The 23,645-nt window shown below is 40.9% G+C and overlaps 1 protein-coding gene across 5 annotated transcripts in view; it reads right to left on the reverse strand.

Moving 5' to 3' along the window:
- Nucleotides 1–23,645, reverse strand: part of rbks (ribokinase) — a 161,815-nt gene that overhangs the window by 77,246 nt on the left and 60,924 nt on the right. For all 5 annotated transcript variants that reach the window (XM_043687233.2, XM_087983538.1, XM_043687228.2 and 2 more), the window contains 5 exons: nucleotides 21,472–21,604; nucleotides 13,882–13,945; nucleotides 13,348–13,410; nucleotides 7,745–7,909; nucleotides 644–735 (listed from right to left, as the gene is read on the reverse strand). In XM_043687233.2, the coding sequence (XP_043543168.2) occupies nucleotides 644–735; nucleotides 7,745–7,909; nucleotides 13,348–13,410; nucleotides 13,882–13,945; nucleotides 21,472–21,604 (517 nt within the window). The remainder of the gene's footprint in view (nucleotides 1–643; nucleotides 736–7,744; nucleotides 7,910–13,347; nucleotides 13,411–13,881; nucleotides 13,946–21,471; nucleotides 21,605–23,645) is intronic.

A 23,645-nucleotide genomic window follows, 5' to 3' on the forward strand; every position in this document is an offset into this window, starting at 1 on the left:
TCTGGACTGTTTGTACTAAAATACGAGGTGGAGTCACATACAAAGAGACTTTTAGAAAAGCTCATGAATATGCAAGGAATGGAGGGATATGGATCAAGGGCGGCAGAAAGGATCAATTTAGTTTAGTATCATGTTTGGTACAACATTGTGGACCAAAGGACCCCTTCCTGTGCTGTACAGTTCTATGTTCTAAGATGAGACCAATGTTTTCATTGACATTGATAGTCTCATTGGTACTAAAGAAATACAAAGTTCTTAGAGCAAGATAATATTTGACCCCTGATCAAATTGTGGAACTGGTAAAGTGTCAATTAATTGAATAGCTTACATTCTGCATGACGTAATTGAAGATCCACTAAACGTGAGCAAACAAAAGAATTCTTCTGGAATTCTGTCAAAATATATCTCAACCCCAACGTTGAAAGAGGTGATTTTTCCAACTCCAACACAAGCCTTGTGGATTATTAGAGTAATCAGCAATTTGTAAAATGCAATTTTGAACAGTTTTGCCCTTTATTCCTTGCAACTGGCAGAGATGAGTTTAATTTCAGCAACCTAAATGGTTTTAAACCAAGACCTCCAGGGCTGAAAACATAATTAAAGTGTATTATCCTGTGCAAAATAAGATCTATCAACACGGTACCTCAGTCTCATTGCAACAGAAGACATCACTCTCTTTGTAGAACTCGGGATCAAGGTCAGCAACAGCAGGTGCAGGATTGAAGATAGTTTTCACTGCAAGATTTGTAAAAAGGAAAAAAAAATCAATGTATTTTGCAAATGCTTTCCGACCGTGATCCCAAAGCCAGACTGAAAAATTGTTGCGACCTCTTGATGAGAACTCTAAGTGTGGAATTGGGTGGGGGCTTCAAAGGTCGAGGGCTATGAGAGTGGGATAACAGCTGTTATCACTTGGTCAGAGCTCCATGGTAGAAACTGCTGCCCAAAAGCTTGGGATTCCAGAATGATATCCTGCAACCCCCAATTTCAAAGACCAATAATAAATGTTTTGAGAATAATGATTGTGAAATTTGAGCTAGGGTGGTGCACAGATAAGATAATAAATCACAAGTGCTCTGCTCAAGCTGTTGACTGTCACCTGAATACCAAACATGATTTTGAAAGGATGTGTACAGATGAATTACTAAACTGCTGTTGGTGGGAAATGCTATTATTTTAGTGAGTCCAACATCATTCCCAGCATGGAATATCAGCCCATGTAATGAAGCCTTTTTTAAAAAATGTCTTTTGTGAGCTGAAGTTGGAATTGGGAAAGGAAACATATTTTGTACTGGGCAGTAGATAGGGATTGCATTTCTGCAAGAGCAACTGATTGGTTTGGAAGTAAAGATCCTGCCTAATGAAAGATTCCTCTTGCCTTATGAGGGGTTTTCTACAATTTCCAAGCTGGATTTAAAAAAAAAAGTTTCCATTGTATGATGTCCAAAGTATGGTGTTACATTTGTGTTGCCACTGCAAAATATAAGAATTGGATTTGTACTGGATTACTGAGAGAAAGCTATACATGAAACATGCATATCTACTTTTGGCGTTTTTAGTGTTATACAAAGCTATCCCATAAAAGTTGGACTCGACAGAAGCTAGCAATTTCTATTCATTTACTTTGTGGTGTTTTGAAACTAAGCCAAACTCAGAAACCTATGATTCTCAAACCTATAGTCCTTATATTTTTAAGTTAACTAGAGGCTCCAAAACAGTTCCGGAGATCAACAATATAGGGTCTCTGAAGATTGGCCTTTTGACAAACATTTAACAGCATCAATGGCAGGGGGCCCAAACACTTTCTGTCGAAGGAAACTCGTCGATGAAACAATTGGGTGACATTTTGTACATAGTGGCAAAATCAGAATTCCCATTAAATATGGAATAGGAAACCCAGGCAATGATCTCATGGCATCATCACGAGACTGTTAATTTTGAGACGAGAGTATGGTGCTGGAAAAGCACAGGTGGTCAGGTAACAGCCGAGGAGCAGAAGAATAGACATTTCGGACAAGAGGCCCTTCATCTGGAATCGAGGGAGATGATAGCATTCTGGTACTTGGTGGAATTTGAATTCAATAAAAATCTGGAATCGAGACTCTAATGATGATTACGGAACTATTCTCGATTGTTATAAAAACCCATCTGGTTCACTAATGTTCTTTAGGAAGATAATTGCTGTCCTTACCTGGTCTGGCCTACATGTGTCTCCAGACCCACTCTGAACTGCCCTCTGGGCAATTACGGATGGGCAATAAATGCTGGCCTATCCAGCAATACCCATAGCCCATGAATGAATACACTTAAAAAAAAATTAAACAAGTAAAACCTCATTAAAAGCAAAAATATATTGTAAATGCTGGCAATCTGAAACAAACATAGAATGGTGGAGAAATTCAGGTCTGGTGGCATCTGTGGAGAGAGAAACAGTGTTAACATTTTGAGTCTGATATGACTCTTCTTTCGAACTTCTTAGCTCTCCAGCAACCTCTCTGTTTGTTTTAAATAAAACCTGGACCTTCATTCAAAGTTTTAGTGAACTTAAATTGTAAAACCTAGTTCTCCAGCCAAACCTTCCAAAATCCTTTCAGAGTTCACATGCAGATGGTAATTGGGACATTGCCAAGAACGAACTAGCTACATGCAATCTGTAACTTACAAAGATCTTTTGGTAATAGACATGTTAGTATGAGCTGGTTATTTGCAAGGCAACACTTTTGTTGAGAAAGATGCTCTCTGTCATGCTATTCTACAGCTGAAAATGTGTTGCTGGAAAAGCGCAGGTCAGGCAGCATCCAGGGAACAGGAGAATCGATGTTTTGGGCATAAGCCCTTCTTCGGCTTATGCCCGAAACGTCGATTCTCCTGTTCCCTGGATGCTGCCTGACCTGCTGCGCTTTTCCAGCAACACATTTTCAGCTCTGATCTCCAGCATTTGCAGACCTCACTTTTTCCCATGCTATTCTACAGACAAGCATCAGTGCACGAAAACAACCATGGACCCTCAAACATGCAATTTGAACCAGCCTCAACTGCAGTTCTGTCTTGTGCCTTAATTGCACTTTTCATATTCAAATATGCTCCTTGAGAAGGGCCTCAGGGCAAAATAATAAGACTGTAGGGAACACAACCACTCATATGCAAAACAGAATTTCCAAAATGTAAGCGGGGGCGGGGAGAAGACATGGGGCAATAATATGATTATAAAGTAATATTACTGATGATTTCAAATGTGCATTGTGGTGTATAAGATCAAAAGATCCCCTTGAATGATGCTTGTTTTCTAGTTTTGTGCAAGTTGCAGTTTTCTTTAAAAAAATCCCACTGAAAAGTCTGCTGAAATATCTATGGCACCTCCAATATCTATCTCGATCCGACCACATGCTGTTCCTAGAGAAACTTACCATTCAACGGATGTCCGCAGTAAGGCTGGCAGGTCATGAGCCTGCAGCATCTTTACAAGATCACTGGGCGCTCAGAACAGCACTAGCAATTCAAAGCTACCCTGCTCGATTTGCTGAAGATGACGTTCGAGAAGGACAAGATAGAACTGTGATTCTCTGACTGGGACCTCTGGGGTTCTGATTGTGATGATAGTGCAAAGGAGAGGAGTCCTCTGCCCGAAGGATCAGCAGAGGAGATCATGCCACAAGCCCTGTCAGCAGAGTCAGGGAGGTAGCCACAGGTCAGCATCATCATGATGATCTAGACGAACAGCCAGCAGTGTTGAACTTCCCTGCTTCTCTCATCTTCCAGGGTAAGTGCTACACTCTTCTCAGCTACCTCACACTCTCGCTATCTTTGCTACAGCACCCCAGCCCCTAAGTCTCATGTTCTGCCACGCTCACAACTGCCTGCAACACCTTCCTTCGCTCCTCAGCACGTGTAGCCTTGTATGTCCTGTAGCCTTCTTATCCACTCCTTTGGAAAACCTCACCAGCTTTCCCCCACCTGAACTAGCACCAATAGCTGCATATCTCACTTCAGTCTAATTCAATTCCTCCCTCTCTTTCATGAGAGAAAAAACCCACAACGAGGCCAAAAGAGCATGTACTGCTGGACATCTGAGAGTTGTAGTGCAATGAGGAGTCGTGAATATAGATGCCCTCTAGAAACAGTATTCCGTCAGAGGCATCCCAGTCTTTTTCTGCAAAGGCCAGAATTCTCTCCTCACAACAGTTGGGGAGCGTAATGTCACTTCAACTCTCAGATGAGCCCTGTGTCTCATTTACTGCATACCATTTCTAACCATCAGCAATGACACCTCTTCTCTCTTTCATCTTGCAAATACCACCAGCATATCCATCACCTCTGCAGTAAAATGGCCAGCTTTCTTTAGAAACCAGTTCCTTGATCTGAGGGGGAGGTTACTGAGGGAAGGCTACATCTTGCACCCTCACAAGCTCACATATTGATAACGGGGAAGGAATGCGAGCAGCAGAAAGCGTGGGTGCACAACCATGTAAGTATGTCACTGCAACAGCCAGCTGAGGAAGAAATAGCTGAGACCTCTGGCATTTGGAGCACTGCCAAAGACCAGATACCTGCTCAGCCTCAGACAGTAAAAGATCTAGTGTGCCAGTAATCAGGCACTTTGTCCAAAAGTACAGGAACAGGAGGCAGCAGGCAAATATGTGGGAAGCAATGGACTCATTGCACAGAGGTTACAGCTAGTCATATGACCATTTGCCTGCCTCCATGAACAGGTCAGCAATTGCCAAGGAGACTGAGATCCAGCACCCTCAAGGTCTGTTGGAGAAGTACACATACCACACTCCATTGATCCTCAGGACCAAAGTCATGGTGATTGGGGACAGAAAACCTAGTGAGCACTCAGGACATCCTTCCTCAAGGAGGCAGGGTGTTGCTAAGAGGCAACAGAGGAGGAGCCAGAGGAGGAGCCACACATAAGGCCTTTCAGAAGTCTCCACTCAGTCCACTCCAAAGATGGGCAGGCTCAGGGCTCTGCCCCGAAACAGATTCTCCTGCTCCTTGGATGCTGTGTGACCTGCTGTGCTTTTCCAGCAAAACACTCGAGTCTGATCTCCAGAATCTGCAGACCTCACTTTCTCCTGGGCTCAATACCTCTACCCACTGTTGTCCTCCAATCCTTGGAAATTAAAGCTAAGGAGGGTCCACTTACCTCTGGCAAGAAGATCCTCAGCATTCCTGGGCCATTTAGATATAAATGTCCCAGAAGTCACAAAAACCAAATGTCCTACAGACCTGTAGGGCTCCACTGCTGGGCAGGTTCCAGAACCAAGGACTGCATTAAACTGAAGTGGGAGTTAGAGGAAAATAAAACTAAAGGCCGCTTTGGTGAGAGGGCAACTGTGCATTATTTGGTACATGTCAGGGTTTTGACCTTTCATTTGGCTCCAGGTGTAACTGCTCCATCACGAAGCATAACCTCATGTCCATACAAGATGTAGGAGAAACTAACAACTGAAGTTGCTGGAGATCAGAGTCGAAGAGTGTGGTGCTGGAAAAGCACAACCAGTCAGGCAGCATCTGAGGAGCAGGAGAATCAATGTTTTGGGCATAAGCCCTTCATCACCTCCACCACACAAGGTATACTACAGATTAAAGTCTGTAATGAGAGCCTGTTGCAGCATCCGGGCGCAAGAGTAACAACGTATATTCAGGGCAATGGATCCTACTGACCTTTACCTGCCGTGGGTCAAAAGTGTTGGTATGAATGAGTTGGTCACCAATATTTGAAGAAGGGAGGCGCAGATCAAATAGGAGGCTAATGTATTAGGATCAGCACAGATTAACGATGTTCTGTACAACGCATGGGTCTGCATGTAATATTATTTCCCTTTAACAGGGCCTCACAGTGGTGAGTCTTGTAGACCCCTCCCTCAGTTTGGGTCATAGACTAGAAATTTTGCAGCAAATAACTCACCTCCTCACTCCCAAAGCATGTCCACCATCTACAAAGGTGCCAGTCAGGAGTGTGATGGAATACTTCCCATGTGTTTGGAAGGGTGCACCTCCACAAAACACTTCAGAAGCTCAACATCTTCCAGAACATAGTAGACCTTTTGATTGGCACCATACGTAATTCACAAATAAAATATCCCTCAAATCTTAATCTGAAGATCTTCCTTTTTGATTATAGAGTGCGAAGGAATTTTTGAAAATCCATTAAAAGGCACAAAATTACATTTAATAGCATGTGAATCTTCTAACCTTCCTCCAAGTTGCCAATATGCATAGACCAAAGATGTATCAGTATGGCCATACACACTTAAAGTTTTAAACTGTAGATGGAAGTTTATGTGCAATTGCAAAACTCAAACAAATATGTAAAGGTTTTTTGAGAAAGAGGAGGGAAGTCTCACACCTTAGTGCTTTAATGGATTCAGTTATGCCCAGAGTTTTACCACTCATTGTGCATTTACAGAATTATAGAACTGGTACTATGCAGAAGGAGGAGTAAATAAGCATCATGACCGAGTCGCAATCTCCTGTTTTCTCCCCATACACTTACTCATTATTTTTATTAAATGATTTATTTGAATGTCCTATTGAATGCCTCAATTGAACCCGCCTCCACCACCTTTCTAGGCACTGCATTCCATCCCTCAACTACTGGCTAAGTGAAAAAGATTTTCCTAATTTGATTCTTGCTTCTTTCAAAACGCTTTACATCTCAGCTGTCTTGTTCTTGTTCCTTTTACGAGTGGGAACAGTTTCACCCGAACTAGTCTATCCAGCCTGCTCAGGACTTTGAAAATCTCCATCAGCTATCCTCTTCGACTTCTTCTCTCCAACAGACCAACTTCATAACTGAAGTTCCTCATCCCTGGAACCATTCCTGTAAACCACTTCTGCACTCTCTCCAATGTATTCACACCCATTAATGTACACCCAAACATTTTGCCTAACTAGCAGTACTGCTGCTTTTCGACATGCCTAAATATCATTATCCATAGTTTCTAGAGTTGATTAAACTATTCCAACAGGTTATGCAGCATTGATCATATTGCAGAGTATAACCTCTGCTAATTTAATAAAGAAAGACATGTTGAGAGAACAAAAAATTTGAAGAATGGAGATAAACAAGAACATTCAACAAAATTAAGACACAAGGGAATGAAACATAAACCTTGATGTTCTTTTTGCATTCTTCTAATAGAGACATATTTTATAAATGTTTCTGAAGAGACGAGAGGGCAGAGGCTGAAAAATTAGATGAGAAATGCTGATGGAGTGATTTTAACCACCCACATCTACCATGGGATTGTGCAATTGCAAAATTCAGTTTGCTTCCAGAAATGAAGAATCATAAGTAAATGATCAAATATGGTAACAGTGTTGCTTTTCAGTAATGAGCAGAATGCAAGTTCTGAAAGTTGGTGAAAGGCCTAAATCACTTATTGATCACCATTCTTTGTAATATATTAATCTGAGAAGGTCATACAGTCATAGAGATATACTGCACGGAAACAGACCATTCGGTCCAACTTGTCCATGCTGACAGATATCCCAACCCAGTCTAGTCCCACTTGTCAGCACCTGAGTTAATCTAATGGAATACAGATGCAAAAAATTCAGTTAACTAATGAAATATGTAGGAAAAACTTTTGACTTCTTTTTTGGAAATAACATTGCAATGCACAATACTCACCAATTATAGAAACTGCTGAAGATTTTTGACTTATTGATATACTATCTTTTCAAATCAGAATAAATTAATACACCGTTGAACAATCTATCAAAAAACTGCACCTACCTCCAGCTTTGTGAGCTATTTTCAAGGCTTCTAAAGTGATGGCAGGTCGAATTTCTAACTGACAGACAACCACCTTTGCACAACTGATTACTCTGGAAGCTTTCTCCAAATCTTCCAAATTCAATAACAGGTTCGCACCAGCTATTATAACGATTGCATTCTGTCCTGTAATAGTAGGAAGTAATACAGGTCAAGAGGAATGGCAAGCTGCTTTGAGTTTGGGATCCTTCCTCAAAACATTTATCCACACTCAGGTACAATCCAGGGTCAAAACATCCAGGTCTATTCATTCCATACACACTGGTCTGATAAATGTTACTAAATTTTTCTTTATACAGTATTTGAAATGCGTTGCTTTTTGCTCACAGCAGTAAATTTTACAATACAGAAGGTATAACAATCACACACCATTTTTTAAACAAATAGATTCAAATTTCACGACACAAAACATTGCCTGAAAAATTAGGATGCTGTTGAGTTTACACAGTGAAGTCTCTATAGTACAAACTGACTGTCAATAGACCTTAACTTAGAAATTACAGAATTATGATTACCTTTAAAACACACTTGTGCATAAATAAATACCAATGATAGAGAGTTCTCATACAAGAGATTGTGAATCCAGTGTGAGCCAAATGAATTGCCTCGTTCATTTCTTTGGGTCATCTTGTTGCTTTATCGTTGTGTGAATCCAGCTTCCTTGTACTATCAGGGTTTGTAGTCCAGTTCTCTTTGAAGCCACAAATATTCACCACCCAAACAAAATAAATGAGGGCTTCAGTGGGATGAGTCACAAATAAAACTAGTTAACTTCTCAGATAACTACGTCTCCGTCTGGTCACTAATTCTTTCAATTTTCTTCCATCTTTGTTTGCATTTTCTTACTGCTTTTATCTACCTTCCCCTTATATCCCACGCACTGCCTCTTCCTGACTACAATATACATTTCTTTTCAGTTCTCAAAAAGTCATATCTAATGAGATCTGCTTATTTATTTTAGGAGCTTAATTCAATACCTAAGGATATTCAATACCTTAGTAATTCAACGAATCACTAAGGACATATCCGAGGATTTACGATATAGGGACAACAAAACCCCTCCCAGCTCCCAAGAATAAACTATATAACACGACTGCCCCATTCTCAGAACCTGTTCAGTCTCTGTATCCCGATTTCCCTTCACCTACTAATGAAAATACTTTACATTACTGACCCATAATGAAGTTCTCAGGATTTAGTCACCATTTTGCTAACTCCTCCTCTCTTTGTACTATTTCAATTGGCCATAAGACAAAGGAGTGGAAGTAAGGCCATTTGGCCCATCAAACTCACTCCGCATTGTTGCTATTGTTCCTGGCCATGCAGGAAAGATTTAAGATGAGTGGGGAAAGATTTAAAAGGGACCTAAGGAGCAACTTTTTCACACAGAGGATGTGTATGTATGGAATGAGCTGCCATAGGAAGTGGTGGAGGCTAGTACTATTACAACATTTAGAAGGCTTCTGGATGGGTATATGAATAGAAAGGGGTTGAAGGGAAATGGATCAAATGCTGGCAAATGGGACGATATTATTTGAGGATATCTGGTCAGCATGGACGAGACGGACCAAAAAGGTCTGTTTCGATGCTGTATATCTCCATGACTTTATAAATTAAAGAGCCTAATCTATTCCATTAATTTTGCCCACACTGAAGCCCTATTCTCCCTCTTTCCCAAACTACCTGATCAGATTTCCTTTGCCCAATCCCCCAAACATCCCAGTCCCAAAATTCCTCAGAACCAAACTATTCCAAGGCCCAATCGCTGTCCTGTTCCCCACTACTCAACTCCAAGACCATATCTCAAACCTAACCTTGCAACAACCTGAACTTCTCATCGCAACCTCCGTCTCTGTCTCATGATTCTCCCACAAGTCCAAATTGTAACCCAACATAGATAGGAATGATGATGATTATGATTGTGGTCAAATAAAATTTTGTTTGGTAAAATGCAATCCATCACTTTTGAGACCAAGCCAATCAGAAATTATACTGGAAGCATTTTTCGCCCCGATTGTTTGCTGGTTGAGATTGTATTGGTTCAAAGAATAGCAATCAGAGAGATCCAGCTGGCTCTTGTTGATCATTTGTTCACAACAGTATGACTAAAGAGTCGCAGAGTGACTAAATGTTGTGCTCTGCAAGCGTTCCATAACATTATATCCACAGATAGATAACAAAAATAAGGTCCCTTGAAATCTTACTTCACATTCTGCTGGATTTCGAATAAATTTCTGTAAGGCAAGATAACAGCCAATAATCATCTCCCATTTGTATTAAAAGGCAACAAAGTATTCAAGTTAAAATTATTTGACAGGAGTCATGCTGTTGTGTCACTGCAAATATACAGTAAAGTTATCGAGATCTACAAGAGTGAAACAGGCCCTTCGGTCCACCTTGCCCACGCTGCCCAGTTTTCATAATTTAAACTAGTCCCATTTGCCTGCGTTAGTCTATATTCCTCTGGAGCAATCCCATCAATGTACCTGTCTAAATGTTTCTGAAATAATGAAACTGTACTTAATTCCACCACTACCTCTGGCAGGCCATTCCAAAGATTCACCATCCTGTGCATGAAAAAACAGCTCTCTGGACACTTTTATATCTTTGCCCTCACCTTAAACCTATGCCCTCTAGTTTTAGACTCCCCTACCATGGGGAAAAGCTGTCAACTATCTAACTTATCTAAGCCTCTCATGATTTTAAAAACCTCTAAGATCACCCTTCAGTCTCCTAAACTCCAGTGAGGAAAGAAAGTCCCAGCTTATCCAACTTCTCCTTATAACTCAACCTTTCAAGTCCAGGTAGCATCGTAGTAAAGCTTTCCTGCACTCTTTCTAGGTTAATAATATCCTTTCTATAGTATTGTGTCCAAAATTGCATGCAGTACTCCAAATATGGCCTCACCGATGTCTTGTACAGCTTAACAAAACATCCCAAGGCTCTGACTGACAAAAGCAAGCGTACTGAAAGTCTTCTTCACCACCCTGTCTATCTGTGATTCCATTTTCAAGGAACTATGAACCTGTGCCCCTAGATCTCTTTGTTCTATAATATTCCCCAGGGTCCTATCATTGACTAAATCCTGCCCTAGTTCGTCTTATCAAAATGCAGCATCTTGTATTTTTTGCTTGTTTATTCATTCACAGGATGAGGACATCACTGGCTAGGTAGCATTTGGTGTCCATCTCTAATTGCCCAGGGGCAGTTAAGAGTCAACCACATTGCGGTGGGTCAGGAGTCATATGTAACCCAGACCAAGTAAGGATGGCAGTTTCCTTCCCTAAAGGGCATTGGTGAATCAGATAGGGTTTTCCAACAATCGACAATGGATTCACGGTCATCATTAAATTCTTAATTCTGGATAATTATTGAATTCAAACTTCACCACCTGCCTTGGAGGTATTCAAACCCATTTCCCCAGAACATTACCTGGCTCTCAATTAACAGTTCAGCGATATCACTAGGCCACTGCCTCACCAACGTATTTATCTAAACTGATCTAAATTAAACTCCATCTGCCATTCCTCAGTCCATTGGCCCAGTTGATCAAGATCTCATTACATTCCCAGATAACCTTCTTCACTGTCCACTATACCAACAATATTGGTGTCATGTGCAAACTTATTAGCCATATCTCAGCCTCACAGCCCCAGGTACCCGGGTTCGATTCCAGCCTCGGGCGATTGTCTGTGTGGAATATGCACATTCTCCCAGTGTCTGCATGGGTGCCCTCCAGGTGCTCCAGTTTCCTCCCACAATCCAAAGATTTGCAGGGTAGGTGAATGGGCCATGCTAAGTTGCCCATAGTATTCTGGAGTATGTAGGTTAGGGGTAAAGGTAGAGGAATGGGTTTGGGTGGGACACTGAGGGTCAGTGTGGACTTGGAGGGGCAAACGGCCTGTTTCCACACTGTAGGGATTCTATGAAATTTTAAATTCTTATCAAAATCATTTATATAAATGACTAACAGTGGCTGCAGCACTGATCTCTGTAGCACCTACTAGTCACAGGGCCTCCAGACTGGAAAAACAAACAAACAAACAAACAAACACACACTATCCTCTGTCTTCTACCATCAAACCAACTTTTTATCCAATTGGCTAGCCCTCTTGGTATCCTAATGTGATTAAACCTTACTCAACAACCTAATCATATGATACCTTGGCAAAGGCCATGCTAAAGTCCATGTAGACAATGTCGAGCACACTGCCCTCATCTATTTTCTTGGTCACCCCTTCAAAAAACTCAAGTTCATGAGCCACAATTTCCTATGCACAAAGCCATGCTGACTGTTCCAAAGGAGTCCTTGCCTTTCCAAATGCATGCAAATCTTGTCTCTCAGAATTTTCCCTAACAACTTACCTACCATGGAGTTAGACTCACCAGTCTATAGTTCCCAGGCATTTCCATGCAACCTTTCTTAAATAATGGCATAACATTAGCCACCTTCCAATCTTCAGGCACTTCATTTGTGGCTGTTGGTGACACAAGTATCTCTGCTTGGGACCCTGCAATTTCCTCCCTAGCTTCCCATAAAATCCTAGGATACAATTAATCAAGTCTCAGGGATTTATCTACCTAAATACATTTTAAGACTTTCAGCATCACCTCTTCTGTAATGTGGACATTCTTCAAGACATTACTATTTATTTTCCCAAGTTCCCCAGCATCCATACTTTTCTTGATGGCAAATACTGACTCGAAATATTTATTTAGGATCACATCCATCTCTTATGGCTCTGCAGATAGATGACTTTGTTGATCTTAATAAAAAATGCAATTCTTTCCATTTTATTCTTTTGCCCTTCATGTACTTGTGGAATCTCCTCAGATTCTCCTTTACCTTATCTGAAAAAGCCATCGTGTGTACCCTTTTAGCCCTCCTGATTACTCTCAAGTGTACCCCAACACCCTCTATAATCCCAGTTAGACAGGTGATATGCTTCCTTTCTTTTCAAGGCCTCAGTACCTCTCGTCTTCCAGGGCTCCCTATTCCCATCAGCCTTACTCTTTACTCAAAATAGGACCATGTTGGCCCTGAACCCTCTAACTTATTTTAGAAAGCCTCCAGGCTACCATACGTCCCTTTGCCTGCAAGCAGCCTCCCTCTATTAACTTTCAAAGTTCCTGTCTAAGACTAAGACTATCTAAATTGGCCTTTCCCCAATTTAGAATTTAACTTGTGAACCAGACATATCCTCTTCCACAGCTATTTTAAAATTAATGGAATTATGGTCACTAGTCCAAAAGTCCATCCCTACTAACACTTCCATCACTTGCCCTGCCCTATTCCCCCATGAGAAGGTCAGGATTTGCCCCTTTTCTAGTCAGGCAATCTATATATATATTCAGAGAATTTTTTCCGAAAAATACATAACAAATTTCTCTCCATCCAAGCCCTTAACACTTTGGCATGCCCAGTAATCAATATTTACTGCATACTTTTGTATAAAAATAAAGAAAAACTGCACTTGACTAATTTTATCTAGTTCATTCCTGCTTAAAGATTCTTACTAAGTAAGCTGGGAAGAAAGCATAAAATTGTAAATTCTGTGTAGTACCTTCGTCGTTCACCGTAATAGGGGCAACTCCTGTCGATGCTTCATCTGTTTGACCCACATATTCTGTAACAAAAAAAAAAAATCGACGTGGACGTAATAATTTTCCCAATAATCTTGGAATACACAGAGACTTGATTTGTGTCAAAGCTGTATCCAATCAATAGCGTTTAAGCACAACTGCTTAAAAATTACTTATAATCAGCAGAGCAGGTTCAGACAGAAATCATAGAAATCTTATGGCACTGAAGGAGGCCATTTGGCCCATTGAGCTTGTGCTTAAAATTGTATTACCTAGTGCCCAATCTTCTGCATTGCTCACACACACTTGCACATTATTTTTTGTTCAAATAATAGTCTAAAGCTCTACTGAATGTTTCAATCAAACCTGCCTCTACCATGCTTCCAGGCAATGCAATCCGTAACTACTCATTGAAAAAAGCAGGAACCTGAGAAATGCTCAGCAGGGAATCAGCAATAATTCTGTTGCTGCGTCACAATCTCTCAAATAGATAAGACAATATTTTGAAGTAATACCTGTAGACACGCCATTATTTTTGAAGTTTTCGATGTAATTATCTCCAAATGAATCTTTCCCAACCTGTTTTGTGAGGTAAAAAATGTTTAGGTGATAGCATCTTGAAACTAAACACTTCAGTCCATCTTAATAAAGAAACCATGTTTAGCCTTATTTGTCGTAAGAGATTTTAAATACCTCACATTCTATTGTAAGAGCCTGCTGCAAGTGAAAACATCTTTCAAATCAAAGATGCAAAAGCTTTTGCTAGTAACAGCCTAGCTCCCCTATTCTTCCTTCATTCAGAGGAGCTGTGACAAATGCATTCAGTTTTCATCCACACCTCTGAAATATCATGATAAATCTTTCAAAAAATTAACTGCACTAGCGCATAAGAACTGTTGGGTGTATTCATTTAATATGAAGTATCGTATGTGAGGCTTTCAAAGAAGAATCAACTAAGTGGAATCAATTTGGTTCTATACAGTAGTGATAATGTCACCAGACTAATAATCCAGAACTGCAATGGGAGACTATGGGCATGGGTTTGAATGCCACAATGACAGATTATGAAATTTGAATTCAATAAATAACCATATCAATTATTGTAAAAAATCAATTTGGCTTAATAATGCCCTTTCAGGAAGGAAATCTGCTATCCTTGCTTCATTTGGCATACATATGACAGTGGACCAACCACAATATAGAATCATAGAATCCCTACTGTGTGGAAGTAGGCCATTCATTCCATTGAATCCAAACTGACTCTCTGAAGAGCATCCCACCAGACTCAACCTCCTACCATATCCCTGTAACTCTGCATTTCCCATGGCTAATCCACTAACCTGCACACCTTTGGAATGTGGGAGGAGGTGCTGTGCCTCAAGATTATGCTTGGACTGGTAACAGCGCATGTGGCCAAAACCAGAAAAGATCAGAATGAGGGCAAAGGGAATTAAAGAAAAAGACAACTACAAACTTGTGGATACACTAGAAGATTGAATAACGTTCTGTAAAGAGGCCACCCAGTCTGCATTTGCTGTCCCAATATTAGAAAAATCAACTTTGTGAGCAGTGGATAAATTATAACCAAATAGCTCAGTTTAAAAGTCTAAGGAAATAGTCCAAAATACACAACACTGACAAAGGTCAATCACTTCAAATGCAATCATGTTTTATGATGACGACGACATCATCAACCACTTTGGATGGAAACAGCTCAGTCTGGCTTGCTTCCTAAAGAGTGAACAATGTTTATAATAAAGCTCCTGCTGTTGTTACTTTCGCCTCCAATTGTTTTTTTAAAATTCATTTATAGATTGCAGGTGTTATTGGCTGACCAGCTTTTATCGTCTGGCCCGAGTTACCCTTAAGGTGCTGGTAAGTTGCCTTCTTGAACCGCTGCTAAAAGTCGGCCCACAATGCCACTAGGGAGGGAATTCCAGGATTTTGACCCAATGACAATGAAGGAATGGCAATATATTGCCAAGTCACGATGGTGAATGGCTTGGTGGGGAACTTGCAATCGGTGGTGGTTATCCCACATTTTTGTTGCCCTTGTCCTTCTACATGGAACTGGTCATGGGTTTGGAAGGGGCTGTTGGAGGATCTTTCATGAATTTCTGCAGTGTATCTTGTAGAAAGTACATACTGCTGCTACTGAGCATTGTGGTGTTAAGTTTCTAGAGTGCTGCTGGGGTTGCACTGATCCAGGCAAGTGGAGATTATTGCATCATACCCCTGACTTGAGCCTTGTAGACGGAGGACAGGCTTTGGAGAGTCAACAGGTGAGTAACCTCCTGCAGTATTCCCAGACTCTGACCTGCCCTTTTGGCCACAGTGTTTATGCAGTGGGCACAGCTGACTTTCTGGTCAATGGTAACCCCCAGACGTTGACAATGGGGGCTTCTGTGATGGGAATACTACTGAATGTCAAGGGGCAGTGGTTAGATGATGTCTTAGTGGTGATGGTCAGCTTGGCATTTCTGCGCTGCAAATGTTACTTGCCACTCTTCAGACCAAGTCTGGATATTGTCCAGATTATGTTGCATTTGAACATGGACTGCTTCGGTATATGAGAATTGTCATGAATGGTGCAGAACATTGTGCATTCATCAGCAAATATCCCCATTTCTGATCTTATGATGGAGGGAATGTCATTGATAAAAGCAGCTGAAGATGCTTAGGTCGAGGACACTACCCTGAGGAACTCCTGCAGAGATGTCCTGGAGCTGAGATGACTGAAGTCCAACAACCATGACCATCTTCTTATGTGCTAGCGGGGAGTATGTCCCCAATTTCCACTGATTCCAGTTTTGCTAGGGCTGCTTGATGCCATGCTCTGTCAAATTCAACCTTTATGTCAAGAGCTGACACTCTCACTTCTGGAATTCAGCTCTTTAGTCCATGTTTGAATCAAAGCTGTAATGAGGACAGGAGCTGAGAGTGGCCCTGGCAGAACTCAAACTGGGCGTCACTAAGGCCAGGCAGCATCCGAGGAGCAGGAGAATCGATGTTTCGGGCATAAACCCTTCTTCAAGAATCAGCCCTTTTTCCAGCACCACATTTTTCAACTCTGGTCTCCAGCATCTGCAGTCCTCACTTTCTCCTGGGCGTCACTAAGCAGGTTATTGCAGAGCAGATGCTGCATGATCGCACTAATGATGGTACTTTCTATCATTTTACTGATGATCAAAAATACACTGATGGGAATCGTAATTGGCCAGGTTGGATTGGTCCTGCTTTTTACACAGTGCATACCTGAACAATTTTCCACACTGTTGGGTAAATGCCAGTGTTATAACTGTACCGGAAGAGCTTGGCCGAGGAGTGGCAAGCTCTGTAGCACAAGTCTTCAGTAATATTGCTGGATTGTTGTCAGCGCCCATAGTCTTTGCAGTGCCCAGTGTCTCCAAACCATTTCTTGATATCACATGGAGTGAGTGGAATTGGCTAAAGTCTGGTATCTGTAACACTGAAGACTACTAGAGGAGGCAGAGATGGATCATCCACTTGGCACTTCTGGCTGAAGATTGTGTGAATGCTTCAACTTTTTTTTCTGCATTGATGTGTTGGGCTCTTCTAACAATGGAGGATGGGGATATTTGTGGAGCCTCCTCCTCCAGTAAGTTGTGCAATTGCCCATCATCATTCATGACTGGATATGACAGGACGGCAGAGCTTATATCTGCTCCATTAGTTATGGGATCACTGAGCTCTGTCTATCACTTGTTGCTTATGCTGTTTGACTTGCAAGTAGTCCTGTTTGGTGACTCCACCAGGTTGACCTCTCATTTTCAGGTATGCTTTCTGCAGCTCCTGGCATGCTTTCCTGCGCTTTCCACTGAACCAGGGTTGATCCTCTGGTTTGATGGTAATGGTTGAATGGGGGATATGCTGGGCCATGAGATTACAGATTAATACAATTTCTGCTGCTGTTGATGGCCCAGACTTGAATTGATAGATCTGTCCTAAGTCCGTCCCTCTTAACACAGTGACTGTGCCATACAACACGATGGAGGGTATTCTCAATGCGAAGGTGGGACTGCATCTCAACAAGGAGCGTGTGGTGGGTTTCTCTTACAATACAGTCAGGAACAGATGCGTCTTAGCCGGCAGATTGGCAAGGAAGAGGTCAAGCATGTTTCTCCCTCACCACCAGTCACAGCCCCAGGCTAGCAACTACATCATTAGGACCAGACCAGCTCAATCAGTGTTGCTATTGCTGCCGAGCCACTCTTGGTGGTGGACACTGAAATCCCTTACTGAGAGTATATTTCACGTCCTTGCCGCCCTCCGTGCTTCCTCTGAGTGTTGTTGAATATGGAGAAGTACTTAGGTGGGAGAGTAACAGAGCATGGGAGGGTAGGGTCATCAGTAGCCAGCACAAGTCTGGCTTCAATGTGAATACATGCAAAAATACCTATGTCTAGCATAAGTTAGTTGCAGGAGTAAAGTGGGGAAACAAAAACTTCAATGAAACCAAAAGTACTGCAGATGCAGAAGATCGGAAATAAAATCAAAATGCTGGAGAAATTCAGCAGATCTGGCAGCATCTGTGGGGAGACCAAAACAGTTAACGTTTCAAATCCAATATGATTCTTCAGAAGGTGTTGCCAGACCTGCTTAGTCTCTGCAGCACTTTGTTATTATTTCAGATCTTCACAGCCACGGTGGGCAGAGTAAGCATCTTTTCCTTTTTTGAGTACACATGCTTTAATTGGAAGTAACAGAAGTCCCTTTAATACAACTACTTATTGATGATGCACTTACACAGGGTTAAAAACTGTATAACCCATTATGTAGAATAAAAGTTCTGGCTATAAGCAATCTTGACCATGTTATTGATCATTACAAGTGAATCCTAGTAATTGCTTTAAAAAGCAGTAATATCAGATGAGCAATAAAATTTCACCTAAGCACATTTAAAGGCCACATGGGCTGCACAAAAGCCCCTTGGCTATTTCCTTATACCTTTGACTATAAAATGTTCTCAACATTATCTGATATGAATCTGATCAGGGGGCAGTACGGTGGCTCAGTGGTAAACACTGCTGCCTCACAGGGACCAGCACAAGGGACCCAGGTTCAATTCCACCGTTGGGTGACTGCATGGGTGGAGGTTGCACATTCTCTATGTCTGTGTGGATTTCCGCCAGGTGCTCCGATTTCCTCCCAGTCAAAAAATATGCAGGTTAGGTGGATTGGCCATGACAAATTGCCCATAGTGTCCAGGGATGTGCAGGTTAGGTGTGTTAGCCATGGGAAATGGAGGGTCATAGATTTGGGAGGGGGAGGTCAGCATGGGTGGGAAGCCTTTTGGAGGGTTGGTGTGGACTCGATGGGTTGAATGTCTTACTTCCACACTGAAGGGATTCTATGATTAAGAAAAAAAAAAGAATGTTGACATTCTTATGTTGCATAGGGGATGGCAGTAGGGATTGAAGATGTCATTGTTCTTACCACACTTAAAATATCTTCCTTTATGTATGACAAATGCCTTGTAAAATACATCTGAATTTGGTCCATCCCATTGCTTTCCATGTCCTAACATATGAATTGGAATGACTAGCACTCATTTATGGGTGTTGTGACACTGACAGATCACATTCCTGAGGAGCTGCTTCATTTCTGATATTGCCCACCTCGGCTCATTGAACAGTCAACAATGGACCAAGGGAAAGAGTCTGTTTTGGTCTCTTTGTTTATTATACTATGAATGGTCACGGAAATTGATAAAGAAAACATTTATCTAGCAGTAACCTCCCAGGCGAAAGTACAGGCGTCACAAAGTCTTTCATCTTTGATGGAATGCCTCCAGATGAGCCAGGTGCAGTGAGCTGCCATATAAGGAGGCTCTGAGGCACAGCAACAGAACGGCATCATCCACTTGCACATTCCACATGCAGCATGCAATAGACTATGTAGGGAAAATGTTATGCAACCTGATATAAGCAGAATGCAACATTGTATTCTACTGGAGCTACCGAGAAACATGTGACGTTTTCTCAAGAGACGGTTCCCATGAGTGCGGAGGTAGGGGGATATTTTGTAGTACAGCATAGAGTGCACCATGTAATTCTTGCATGGTGTTCTCTGGACAAATGAAGCAGGCAACAAGAACATCTGATGGATGAAGAGGATCTGTGAGACAAGCAGTATTCTTTAGGAGGAAATTGAGGATATAGATGAGAAGGAACATCACCTACATTCTACAGCACAGCAGTGTCAGCCACAGCAACCCACATTTTCTCATTTGAGAAATGCTTTTAATGGTACAGAGTTGGATGACATCAGTATTGACTGTAAATGCGTTAAGGCTGGAAAGGCGAACATCCCTTGTTTAATCCCAACTGAAAATAAAGCTTACTGGTGTGGTCTTCCCCGGTTCCCATAAGTTAATGAAAGTTAACTTTAGAGACTGGTGAAAGCCTTCACAACATTTGATATTCCCTCATTCAATTATAATGTTTTATAAAAAAAGTGTAGCATTCCTCCAGACATTGTTCTAATATCATTGGGCGCTAAGGAAATGTAATCTTTGTCACTTAATTTTTGTAAGTTTGCATGTAGTAACAGTAAGCAAATAGGAAGGCAAAAGGCATTTTTGACATTCATTGCAAAAGGACTGAAGTACAGGAATATGCAGCCTTGCTAAGGTTTGAAGGGCTTTGACGAGGCCACATTTGAAATACTTTGCAGATTTGCTGTCCACATTCAAGGAAGAATATAATGGAATTGGAGTTAGTACAGTGAAGGCTCACAAGATTGATTCTTGAGATAAGAGATTTGTCCTGTGATGTGAGGTTGAGTATGTTGGGCCTAAACTCTCTGGAATTTTTTAGAATGAGAAGTGAACGCAATGAAATGTACAAAATTCCAAAGGGTTTTTTATAGGATATAGACAGACATGTTAACACGGGCTGCGGTATCCAGAAAAGGGAGGCACAATGTCAATATAACAGCATGATTGTTTTGCTCCGAAATGGAAAACTTCTTCACTCAAAAGGGGACCTTTAGAATTCTCTACCTCGGAGGGCTGAAAATCTTTTATTAGGCAATATATTTAAAATTGATTTGGTCTCGCAGGCAATCAAGGGACATGGGGAGTGAGAAGGAAAGTGGAGTTGAAGCACAGGATCAACCATAATTGTACTGAATGGAGGAGGTGGCTTCTCACATGCTATGGTCTACGCCTGTATGCAGGGACCACAAATTCTGCTAACGAAAATATGAAATAGACCCCATTCAAAAGAATCTGCAGCAATTAAAAGGCACAGGATACAGTTTTGGTGTTTGATGTTAACACTGGTAAGCACAAAGAAATGACACTCAAAACAATTATATATGATAAATGGATGCTAATTAGCAAAAGTGGAAAAAGAAAAATAAACTAGACGCAATATTCAACATCTTTAGCCAACTCCAGAGCATGATCAGTATGATGACCAAGTAAGGAACATTTTAATTTATTCCTGCTCCTTCTGATTAAGCTTCAATAGAGTATTAGAAGCCACACTTTAGAAAGGATCTAATAGTTCTTAAGATGTTGTAATTTACCAGAATGCTTTCAGGAATGGAGGGCGTTTAGTTACTAGGCTATGCTGCAGAATCTGGGATTATTCTGCTTGGAAGATAGGTGGTTGAGGGTAGATTTGAAAGGAGATGGACAAGTTTATGATAGTTCTACAGAAGGTAGACAAAAGAAAAGTCAATCACATTGCCTAATGGTGCAAGGGCTTAGTGGTCCCAGAGTAAATGATTTTGAGCAAGAGATACAGGAATGGTGTGAGAAAAAAATTTCCATGACATAGTGAATGATAATGACCTGGAAATCTCTTTTCACCAGTATAGCAGAAGATAGAAGAATGAATGATTTCCAAAGAAAAGTGGATGGCCACTTGAGACAGAAACTTTCAGAGGTAGTCTGAACGTCTGACGTCTTATGAACCTGCTCTAAGAGCTATGGAAAATTAACACCAACTTCTTCTGTGCTGCAATGTCAATGTATTGTTTAGTTTACTGTTGGAAATTTGAGGAGTTGGCATGGGACAACCAAATTCGCACAAAAAGCATCAAGATATTAGCATAGAATTTATTTTTAGTCTTACCTTGCTAACCATTGCCGCTTTGGCTCCAAGCCGTGCTGCCTGGATACACTGATTGGCCCCTTTTCCTCCAAATCCAATAAAAAATTTGTGTCCATGTATGGTTTCTCCTGCTTTAGGTAAACGTGGTGTAAAACTATTGAAAAAGAACAAAAACTATGTGTAAAAAACAACAGATGAAAACAGAGGACATTCCACACAACTCTCGAGCTCTTGTTTTCCTGATGTTATTTTCTAAATGATATCTGGCGGACGTCCAGCACTCTGACAAATGAGAGGGACTGGTCCTCAACAGGATCACAAGATGAACCCAGGGATGAAATGTTATATTAGAGAAAGACAATGTTTCATGTGGGCTACTCTCACCCTTCCCATCTGAACAACTGATTCTCAGAAATAAATTTTGTAGCTCACAATCATGAATAGCAAGGCTGGCAAGTATTTTGTAACATTTAAAATTCTCTCCACATCCCAATACATAGAGTTAAACCATGTTAATTGTTTTTCAATAGTGCATCTGTTCATTAAGATCATATTGGAATTCTGTAATATTTTGCACACATCAGGGCTCAGGAAGTTGATTTTGTACAGATTTAAATTCATGGAATTGACCAAAATTTCCTTCTTTTAAATTTTGTAGAAAAATAAAATAATTCATTCTCATTGAACCTGTAGAAGAGAGGTTTTCAAGCTGAAGAGCGGAGACCACAATTTAAAAGCTTAAAATGACATCATCAGTCATGGTGTAAAATTAGGGGTGCCTTGTGAAAACTGAGAAATCAACAGACGTGATTTTAGCACAATGTTGTTAATACAAGTTTGGGGTAAATTCTTTTTAATGACCGGTAAGAAGTAGCCTTACATGTAAGGAATGTTAGAACCCAAAATGTCTGTCACCAGAATGTGAAAAACAATAAATCCAAAACATAATCTAAACATTATTTTCATTAGGGTTTTACAAGTGTAGAAAGTAGGTCTCTAATTTATATGTTAATTTAATAAAATTACCGCTTTGTGAAATTTGTGCACAGTTTTAACAATGGAAAAACAGCAGAACAAATATATTGTAAGTATTTTGCTTTCTAATCTCGAGATGGGTGTGAAAAACATTTTAAAATAGAGACCGCGCTATGTACAGTACTAATGGGATTACTGTATAAATAATGAGAACTGTTGGAAATGAATTATTACAAACATCAAACCGAATGTCTGTTTAGTTTAAAAAAAAATCTGTCAAGGGTGTCATTGGTTCGGCCAGCAGTTATTGCCCATCTCTAATTTTCTTTGAGGTGGTGGTGAGTTGTCTTCTAGAAATCATGTGGTGTATATACACCCACAGTGCTGTTAGGAAGAGTCCCAGGATTTTGACTCCGCAACAGTGATGAAGGAAAAAAAAAAAATCAGGATTGTCTGTCTTTTGGAAGGGAACTTGCAGGTGGCGGTATTCCAATACATATAATGTCCTTGTTTTCACACATGGAAGACGTCATTGGTTTAGATTGTGATGGCAAAACAGTCTTGGTGAATTAGTGCAGTCCTTCCAGTATAACTGTGCACTACTGGGGGAAAGAGACTGAATGGTGAACATAAAGAATACAAGAACTAGAAGGTGGTGTAGACAATTGAGTGTCTCAAGCCTGCTTCACCATTCTACAGGATCATAGCTGTTCCCAACCTCAGTTTCACTCTCCTATCTGCTCCCCATAATCCTTTAAACTTTACCCAATTAAAAATCTGAATAAATTTTAAAAAAGAAAGAGATGGACAATACCCTCGCATCCACTATACTTCGGGATAGTGAATTCCACAGATCCACAACACTTTGACAGAAGCAATTTGTCTTCGTCTGTTTCAAATCTGTCAGCCCTTATCCTAAAATTAAGACCTCTCATTCCAGAATGCCCCACAATGCGAAATATCTGCTGTATATCTAATCTGTCAATCCCCTTTAGCATCTTACATACCTCAGTTCGATCTCCTCTCACTCTTCTAAATTCCATAGAGTACATGCCTAAATTATTAAATCTCTCCTCCCAAGACATCGTTTCTCTGGAATTAATTTATTGAACCTTCTCTGAACTGCTTCTAACACAATTACATCCTTCCTCATGCGAGGGGTCCGAATCTGCATGACGTATTCCAGATACAGTCTCACCAATGAAATGCACAATTGTAAC

The sequence above is a fragment of the Chiloscyllium plagiosum genome, unplaced genomic scaffold, assembly GCF_037043375.1.
Source record: "Chiloscyllium plagiosum isolate Xiang-an unplaced genomic scaffold, Cpla_swu_hap1 HiC_scaffold_3, whole genome shotgun sequence".
Classification (NCBI taxonomy): domain Eukaryota; kingdom Metazoa; phylum Chordata; class Chondrichthyes; order Orectolobiformes; family Hemiscylliidae; genus Chiloscyllium; species Chiloscyllium plagiosum.